Raw genomic sequence first — 10,000 nt, 5'->3', positions numbered from 1 at the left:
CTCATCTAATAAAAATAGTGGATTATGGCACCCAATCTTCTTCTAGCAGTCCAGAGCAAAGAATGAATTGCAGATGTCCTTATGTACCATCTTTATTCATATACAACTTGAAGTGCAATTACTTTTCAAACACTTGAGACAAATGGCAGGTTTTTATAATCCTATTGTTAAAAAATATAAACTGTATATTTATCATGAAGTCAATTTTAATTTCCATTTAGTTCTGGGGTACCCTGGAGGAAGACAGAAAAAGGATTCACTTCACTTGTTTCCATAGCTTGATAAACTAGAAATAAAAATACAGCCACAGAAACAAACAGCAGAATTTTTATCCACATTGGAATGGTCCATCCACGTTTCACATTCGCAGGCTTCACTTCCACAGCTGGCATGTACTTAGAGACATATTTAGTTGTATATCTTTCTTCCAGTTTGAAATCTTTGGGATTTAATGGCCGGCCTGCCGCTCCTTTTATTGGCCTCCTACAGCTGGCACTGTAGCACAATTTGGGGAGAAGAAAAAAAATATTAGTAATGTTATGTGTTTAACTTTGTGATAGAGGGGCTTACACCCCCCCTTTTTTTTAGCATATCTTTGTTCAATCATGATTCCTCTTTTCCAATTTTTTAGTGTACCCACACAAATTGTATATTGTTTTATCTTGGACAGACAGGACAGGATATAAACCTGTCCTTTATATCAAACAAAACAATACACATTTTGCAACTAGAATACCCCATACACGTTCCGTTACACACTTTTTTTTCTCATTTATGAACTTTTGGATTGTGGCAAGTGTGTTTTTTTTTTTTGGTTTTTTTTTAAAAACTACTCCATTGCCATGCATTGCTGATCAGCCTGCAGGGATGGGGCTCGTCAGAGGTCTAAGGAGGATCTGTATAGACCTTCCATTATAGGCACTTTAATGCATATGATTGCTACATGGTTCCTTTACATTTCCATGTGGTACATTTTTTGCAGATGTATGAAGAGAGATCTGCAGAATCCTAAATGCATTCGCCCCTTTCCTTACATCATGCACTGGCCTATAGTCAGCTCTACTGAATATTACATACAGGGGACTATTTAGATCACAATGTACATGTAGGAAAGTCCTCCGCTGATCTTTATGAATGCACTTCCTGCCAATGACTGAGCTTCAAGCAGCCAATTAGTTGCAAGAAATGAGGAATAAGTCAGCTTTTGCAGTAGGCAAACTTCTGTGTCAGGTTAAGTGCTTTGTTTTTTTTTCTCATTTTGGAATAATCCATTTTAAAGTACTCGCAGACTGTTAGGATTACTCACCAGGTACTTAATATGTATTTTTCTATAGTAGGGGTTCCAGGGTTATTAGACTGTCCCCATAACCTTACAAAAAGGTATTAAACTACTTGCTTAAGACTCAATATCATAGTTAATATAAGGCCAGCACTATGATTTTTTTTTACCACACCACAGCTTTAGAACGAACAGAACAAACAAACATATACAAGTAGATTACCTGATGCCTGTTGGAGTTGAAATTTCATAGGGGAACATTTCCTTAAGAATATCCTTTTCCACTCTCTCACCACCATATGTTTTTTCCACAACCTAAAAAAAAAAAAAATGGATATTTTAAATTATAATTTAAAAAAATACTGCTTATTATAAGAAAGGTACAGAAAGATGCCAGGTAACCAAATAAGAACGTGCCTAAGGAATAAAGTGATCACCAGGTGGACTCAATTAAATATCTTCCCTGTTTTTTAATGGGAGTTACAAACTTTGTTATTTTCAACTGCCTTGTCTTTTTTGGTGTGTCCATACGGTCGTCCAGTGTATCCTTAGTTTCCTTTAACAAAGAAAATCTTTGTTCTTGGTTATTTGTCTTGTTAAAGCTACAAATACATTAGAAAAGTATCAGAGGATGAAAGGATATTAAGCCATCACCTCTATCAAAGCTGTATTCAGGAGATCACTGGAGTTTGTATACCCAATAATATCAACATCAATGACCCTTTTATGAAGAGAACCTGCTTCCGTCTCCTGTGACACTTTCGTGCTCTGAAATAAGGTATAATTAACTATTAAAGCAAGACAAGCAGAAATTAAGTCTCCATAATATTGTATCAAGCAGGAAATATATAGCAAATTTTGCTGCACGCTACAAAAGTTGTAACTCAATAGATACAATTTTGCAATATACATGTCCTTATTCGGAACATGACTACACATTACAATGCTAGCTTATAGTAATTCTTAAAAATTAAGCAGATTCCAAAAACAGGAACTTTTTGCACACATGAATACACAACATATTTTCTTTAAATCTTGAAAAGGTGGAACTTTGCTAATAATCTATACATTAACTGGTCAATTCACAATAGCTAAACTACCATGTTGGCAATCTACCCACATGCACCCAGAAGGCACTATATGAAGAAAGTCAATTAGCTCTCACACACAGCATTCCAAGAAAGATCAGACAGCAGTTGAGTATACAGATGTGTCTAAAGTCTGCTCACGGCAACGGAAATGTATGTATTTTTAAGGTCACAATATTGTTCTTGCTATGCTAATTTAATATATTTTGCAGATGAAAATCAGTATGCTCTTTTTGTTTCTATACATATATTGTGAGCAATAATAGATGTTGACGACAGGTCCTCAAGAATAGCAATTGGAAAAAAACAGTGTGACGATGTGTTACTGTAACATGTATCTTGTCAGAATATGTCCCCGGTTATTAGCTAGAACAGTAAGGTATTTACTTTTTCACTTATCAGCTGTTTCTTTGGGGTCCTTCTTGACAACTCAGGATATTCACTGACTGACAGAAATGTCTCTGAATGCTTGGAAATCTCAGGTACCTGATTGTGAACCTGTCGGGTTTCAAAATGCTCATAGGCCTATATAAATAAGAAAAATGAAAAGGTTGTTACGGGATTTTGAGGTATTTCAAATAATGTGCTCTGAAGCTCCAAATTGGTATTCTGCACAAAGTAACAGTGCAGATACATTAGTGACATCCAATTATTATTTGTGAGAAAAAAATGCTTGTGCATTAGACTATTACTCAAATGGTGTGTTTATCCCAAAGAACGACAGCCAGCTTGTTCTTTCTACAACATGAAAAGTAATCTGGTAATTATACTGGACAATAGCCAAACCCAGGGTTAACTCTTTAAATAATTCTTAAAAAAATATTTACTGGAATTTGGTTGCTTGAAGGTGCTATGGTTTCAGTTTTCGAAGCAGTCTCTGATTTATCATCAAAAGAAACAGATTCTGAATCTATATCCTATTAGTGGAAAGAAAGGGGGGAAACATTAGAACTTGTGCGCAATTCAACCTTCCCTCCTTCAGCAAGCTAGGATTTAAAAGGAACACTGTCATCACCCTTTTCCTTGGTGTTCGCCGTGATACTCTCGATGATTCTTTAGTGATTGTCTGAAGACGTCCACTTTTTGTAGGCCCTGGTGTCCAAGCTGGTTCAGTAACAGTATCTTCAGACATATTCTAATCAAGTATTAAAATATATATACATATTACGTACATCCAACCGACTAACAGAAACTAACCATGACAAAACATTCTCCTTGTGCACCACAAAGTGGAATTTATCATAAAAACGGTGCTCAACTCCATCAGTGGAAGGCTCAAAAAGAGTATTTTATTTAAATGGGAAAAAAAAACCCCCAAAACACTCAAGTAGAAGAATGTGCTTTAAAAGTAGAACCAAATGCCAAGAGAGAAGTTTGGGAGAGAAGAGAAAAAAAAATGCAATAATTTTACAAAGTCACTGCTGAATAATTCTTCTACATCAGGAGTAAACTCCATTGGGGGAGACCTGTTACTTCTTTTAACATTTAGAACCGGAATGACATCTGTATCTCCAGCTGTCTAAATACAAGAAGTAGAATCTGGTATTACACAGTACTTTAGCAATGTTTCATGTACCTTCCAATAACAGTAGGCAGCATCAGTATATTTGTGAAACAATTTTAATATAATACAGGTTTTAAAGAGCGAGAGAGAGCTTCACATAAGACTTATAGAAGATGTTAAGTAGTCAATGTAATTAAAATTAGGGGCCACTTTCACTACAGTTGTTGCCGATAAAACTAAGCAATGCTGTTCATATATCTTGTGCGAAGTTCAGACTAATTTCAAAATGAGACCAGAAACACATAATAAAGTTTTACAATAGAAAGGTTGCTTTTACCTCATTTTGTTCTTTTCTCCTGCTCCGGAGTGTTGGTTGACCCTTATTTGTCCCCCTAATGGGCTCTCTCTTTTCAAATGTTAGTTCTGTCTTTGGCTCTGCAAACAACAACGACAAAAAAAAAACCAAAACTCTGTAATGCTCGCTGACCTTTGTTAAAAAAAATAAAATATATGAACTCTTAATTGAGAAAACAGTTAAATGAATGAACTCAAAACATATGAAGTTCATGATTAATTTGAGTATTAAATCCTGAAGGACAACTAATGGCAAAAAACAAATGCTTAACTTCACTTTCTTCCTACAGGAAAACCCTGTTCCCTCTATAAGAATGTCAATACACTCCTACAGGGCATTGCCTGTTGGAAACTCTTAGCAGCCCTACAGAGGGGATAGAGGTATCGACTTCCTACATACAGTATTCAGCATTCAAAAAGAATTAAGGAGCTCTGCCTACAAAAACAACTTCAGAGGTCTGCAGAGATAAAAACAGAATGTCTGTTAAATGCAGGGCTTCATTGGATGGAAAGTGTGATCGACAGTGGCTTTATTAATTTGTTAGAGCTCCCTTTAAGGATTCTATGTAAAAAATATAAATGGGGAAAGTGTGGAAATTATTGATGAATTACTTCTGGTCAGGTCTCACAACTCAGTAGTACGAGTGGCATCTCCAACGTGGTATTAGATTATAACAGTGCTAATAACTTAGCAAGTGAAAAACTGCCTTTACATTGTAGGCCCTGGTACATTGCCACACAAGCTAGAAATAATCATATAAACAAATTTGCATTTGTAAAAAAAGTTTATCATACTCATACCATCTTCATTATCACTGTAATGTTCAGAATCAGTATTTCCATTTTGGTTGTTATCTGCAGATGATGAATCCACTGCTAAAGGTGCCGGAGGTACAATACTCCCTTGCTCCTTAAGCTTAAGAAGTCTTTGCTCATAAACTCTCCTTGTATTTCCTGTTAACATAAAAGCGTTGTAAAGTTATGACACAAATCATAGCTGTATACTCACACATATTTATACAATTTGTTTTATTTAAAATTTAAGATTGTGGGTTTACTTAGAAAATGAAGGACATGATTATTGCCAACTTTAATGATACATCAATGTCAAATGAATCCAGCAGTGCCTGACATGACAGGGTCTAACATGAATAAGCTATACACTGCACTAACCAGAAAACAGAAAGATAGCCAGAGCTGATGCTCAGATTACATTTTCTATCATACCTACAATTGGGCCAGGTTTCATCCCATACTTAATAAGTTCTTCTTTGAGAGCTTCATTGCTAAGCTCTGTTACATCCATTTCATCCTTTTCTTCTGATCTGGGCTTGTCTGTTTTCTTGGTTGCTTTCTATAAAAAAATAAGTGAATTTTGTTTAAGCATTTCGACTTATGAAGATGTAGAAATATATGTTTCATACAAGTTATCAAGTATGGATATTGTACATGCAGATCTGCTGGGAGATTTAAATAGTGGATTCTCTATGTATTCGTTCTATAAATCAGATTGTTATGTTATATAGTAGTTGTTATGTCCTGTTTACCCATTGTACAGTGCTGTATAAAAAAAATAATCCCCAGCTCTGTACCACTAGAGGCATTACTAATAGAAATAGGGAGCATCACCTAGAATATTGCGCACCGTTCTAATGATTGCATCTACAGAATTTTTTTTATATTATAATATATATATATATATATATATATATATATATATATATATATATATTTATTTTCTGGAAAGAGTTCGGAAGGGCTAGGAAAATGATGAATAGTGTACAGAATAAACGTCAAGGACCAAACGTTAACATATTTAGCTTTCACAAGTAAACAGAAACGTGGTACACACAAAGGGGTTTACAAAGTTGAGCAGAGATATTTCAAAGAAGGAGAATCTTAACCTACAAAGCGTAAGACTTAGTAAGGTAGAACTTAATTATATCTAGGTGGGTGCTAGATGAGGGGTTCGCAGTAGATGTGGTTAACACAGTTAAGGCAATTCAAACATAAGTGGCACATTGAATTATAAGACAATATATTAATACTAGAGGCAAATATGGTTTGAAGTTTTAGAAAGAAAAGAAAAAAAACTGCAAAACTGGTTCTTATCTGCCATCATATTCTATGTTTCATGTGGTACACATCTGCCTCCACTTTGTAATTCAAATAACAAACGGTATTTCTCTTTTTCAACACATGGTCACTATTCACTTAACAAAAAGATACAGATTAACAGGGTTGATTCACAACTGAATAACAGAAAGCTCAGTTCGGCTGAAGCGTTGACTGCCACTAGCAGTGCTTATCTCTCTCGGGCAGAGAAATAATGATACTTTGAAGCAGGTTTGTGCCAATTAATTATATCCCATCAGGTTGAGTATACTTATGGTATTGGCCTGTGTGTGTGTTTTTTTGGTAGAGTTTAAAGCTACTTAGGCTTGTGATAACAGCGGAATTAACATTAGAAACGCAGCAAGATACCCATGTTTTAGTTATACTGTTATATTGATTAGGAAAGCAAAACATAGCTTGTGGGGTTCATTTGAATAGTGGGGGCTATGTATTGGTTCTGTAACCGGCACAGGAAGCACTGAAAATAAACAGCACAGTCGCTAAAAAACACGACGCCATGGATTTGGGGAACCATCGTAATCTGGGATATTATGGGGAAAAATAGTTATAGTTGTGAGAAGAAAAAAAGCCTCAAATGTTTAAAGAGAGATTGGTGGCTAAATGGCTGCATGAAAAAGTGACACAATGACTTAAGAATTACCCTGCGTCTACTTTTCGAGGCGGGGTTTGATATCTGGGATCGCTACTTAATTTACTGCGTCTTAACCCATAAAAACCCAGAAAAAGGTAATATTGCCCTGTTATCTCCAGAATAAATAAAAACACTATGCCTATGACTCCGTTTACAAATCAGGACAAGGTAACATTTTGGAGATAACTCAGATTAACAAGAAAAAAAGAACTGAAAACTTGAAGTTGATTTTAGTATACAAATTAGCCCTTTTCCTGTAGAGCTTTATTTTGTTAAACTTGTAGTGGTGGGCCTATCGACTAACATTGTGTGCTAAAAAAAAAAAAGTGTGATATATACATTTATAGTACCGGAGGTATAAAAAGAAGCACTACTTTCTTACCCTACCGTACGGCAAATAGTATGACTACCTACTGTAGGAGTCCATTTTTAGTACCTTCCCTTTATTTTAATACGAAAACTGTGAAAAGCCCTGAAATTTTACCGAGGGAGTTAAACCAAGAAAGTGCACAGGGTGAGCCATACTATCACGCATATACAGAATATTAAATCGAAGAAAAAAGGCGCGAGCTCCAGATCAGACAAAGCCCCACAAACGCCACTATGGGGCGTAATACTGGCCGAGCCTCACAACGAAAGCGGGAAAGTAGTAATAAACACAGGGCATCCCAAACGTATTTTAATCAGAGATTAAGCATCACACCGCACACACGTGATGTTTCGTTCACGCAGCTGTTCTGACACATAGGCTGAAACCAGATCCCCGTGGATTACGTTTCTGCAATTATTTTTCCCGCTGTATGCGTGTTAGGGGCAGTTAATCCGCCATCGTAACGAAGCTCTAACATAACGTAAAAAGAAAACCGATCCACTATGAGGTGTGGCCAGACACACCTATGAAGTTAAACCGAGCAAAGCCTTTAAATCCCATTCATTCCACACCAGGCATGCAAAACGAGCACATCGTATGCAATGCCATAAGAACCAGCGTGAGGAAGCCAATAAAAGTTATCCGCAGACTGGGTAACAAGTGGCAGGCGCGATCAAATCTCAGCCCACAAGAAATACGTAACCAAAAACAAACAACATAGAGAGTATATACGTAAAAAAATAACCCAGAGCCGTAACTCACCCGTCCTGACGGGCGACCCCGACCACGAATTGGAGTAGCCTCTCTCTCCTCATCACTAGAGAAGTCAGGGGTCCCTCGGTTCCTGGAGGTTAGGTGCTTGAGGTAGAGCTGAACGTATACATCCTTACGCTGCTCTCCAGAAGGCAGGCTAACATTGTTCGCCACCAGCTCGGTCTTCAGCTTATCTTTCGTCAGGACGGACGGGTCTTCGAGAAACTCCGGCATGATGTGCACATACGATACCGCTCACAGTTAACTGACTGCGATCACCTTTGCGTCTCACCCCTTGATGGCAGAATGTTTCCGGACCGGATAAGAAAGGATTTGACTTAACAAAAGCCACAAAACGGAAACAGACACCGTAACGGCCACACTACGCTCGACGGCTAGAAGCGGGACGCCGAGCAATAATGGCCACGGCTATTGGATGTCGCGGTAACCAAGGAAAGCGATGATTGGTCGCTGACTGCCTTTAAAAATAAACGACATCAGCGCGCGGCCTTTCACAATCTATACTCCGAAACTACTGCTGAAGTGTTTAGGAGGGGTTTGGGGAGGAGACATGACCGTATTGTAACTCAGCGTAACGGGGCACCTGCGATGTTTGCTTTAAACATGCCATAAGGATGCGATCGGTATTTTAAAAAAACAAAGTCGAGTAAAATATATATAGATTAGTATAGTATTAGTCTAATGTGAGTCTGACACTATTGAAACAGGGAAAGGATCTGTCATCTTTCAGAAATCCTAAATTTATAGTGCTATACCTTAAACCAGGGGTGGGCAATTAATTTTCCCATGGGGCCACATGAGAAATTGGAATGGTTTTAGAGGGCCAGACCTCTACAAACTACAAACTCCGAAGCCTTGTCCATTTTGTTAACTTATGTGCTGTTTAATAAAGTTATTCAAGCCTACGTCATTGGTAGAGGTGCTTGAATAAGTAAGGCCTGAATAACTATTAGCACAGCACAGAAGTGAACAAAATGAACAAGGCTTCGGAGTGCATACCGTATTTTTCGCTCTATAAGACGCACCTGCTGATAAGACGCACCTAGATTTTAGAGGAGAAAAAAAAGGAAAAAATATTTTGAGCTAAAAAATGGGCTAAAATATTTATTACAATAACTGAATAAGCTATGAACACAGTAAGACACACGCAGTAAGACACACACAGACACAGTAAGACACACACAGACACAGTGAGACACACACAGACACAGTAAGATACACACAGACACAGTGAGACACACACAGACACAGTAAGACACACACAGACACAGTGAGACACACACAGACACAGTGAGACACACACAGACACAGTAAGACACACACAGACACAGTAAGACACACACAGACACAGTGAGACACACACAGACACAGTAAGACACACACAGACACAGTGAGACAGACACAGTAAGACACACACAGACACAGTAAGACACACACAGACACAGTAAGACACACACAGACACAGTAAGACACACACAGACACAGTAAGATACACAGACACACACACACAAACACAGTAAGACACACACACACAGTAAGACCTCCCTCCCTAACCCCCCTTCTCAGTATCTCCCCTCTAACTCCCTAACCCCCCCTTCTCAGTATCTCCCCTCTAACTCCCTAACCCCCCCTTCTCAGGATCTCCCCCCCCGCCCCGGTCACTTACCTTAAACTCCTGTGTTGGAAGCGTGAGGCGTTTGTCTCGGGTGCCGGCGCTTCACTGCTGATCGCCGGCGTCTGACGTCATATGCCGGCGCCCAGCGTAAAGCGCCGGCACCCGAGACAAACGCTTCCAACACAGGAGTTTAAGGTAAGTGACCGGGGCGGGGGGGGACACCGGACTCATTGGTGAGTCACCAGGACA

General features: G+C 38.3%; 1 protein-coding gene across 1 annotated transcript; it reads right to left on the bottom strand.

Annotated features, from left to right (window-relative positions):
* Window positions 1-206: 206 nt before the first annotated feature.
* LOC149299764 (lamina-associated polypeptide 2, isoforms beta/gamma-like) lies at window positions 207-8,349 on the bottom strand. Its single transcript, XM_089486040.1, has 9 exons — window positions 8,125-8,349; window positions 5,453-5,579; window positions 5,027-5,179; window positions 4,209-4,306; window positions 3,383-3,502; window positions 3,195-3,284; window positions 2,755-2,892; window positions 1,503-1,594; window positions 207-495 (listed from the first exon to the last, which is right to left on the bottom strand). Exons 1-9 carry the CDS (start codon window positions 8,347-8,349, stop codon window positions 207-209), a joined length of 1,332 nt encoding a protein of 443 aa, XP_089342166.1.
* Window positions 8,350-10,000: the final 1,651 nt, after the last annotated feature.

Source organism: Sceloporus occidentalis, unplaced genomic scaffold (assembly GCF_023333645.1).
Source record: "Sceloporus occidentalis isolate IW3139 unplaced genomic scaffold, rSceOcc1.0.p SCAF_28, whole genome shotgun sequence".
NCBI classification, from domain to species: domain Eukaryota; kingdom Metazoa; phylum Chordata; class Lepidosauria; order Squamata; family Phrynosomatidae; genus Sceloporus; species Sceloporus occidentalis.
The sequence above is the reverse complement of the archived record's forward strand: the minus strand, read 5'-3'. Positions and strand labels throughout refer to the sequence as shown.

What these genes read in the sequence shown, in the direction of transcription:
- LOC149299764 (XM_089486040.1), bottom strand. Translation starts at nt 8,349, where the DNA reads ATGCCGGAGTTTCTCGAAGACCCGTCCGTCCTGACGAAAGATAAGCTG. An exon ending in TTACAGTGATAATGAAGATG is followed by an intron (nt 4,307 to 5,026) that starts GTATGAGTATGA and finishes TGTTGTTTGCAG; the next exon opens with AGCCAAAGACAGAACTAACA. An exon ending in AACAGCTGATAAGTGAAAAA is followed by an intron (nt 1,595 to 2,754) that starts GTAAATACCTTA and finishes TTTTTTTTTTAG; the next exon opens with GTTGTGGAAAAAACATATGG.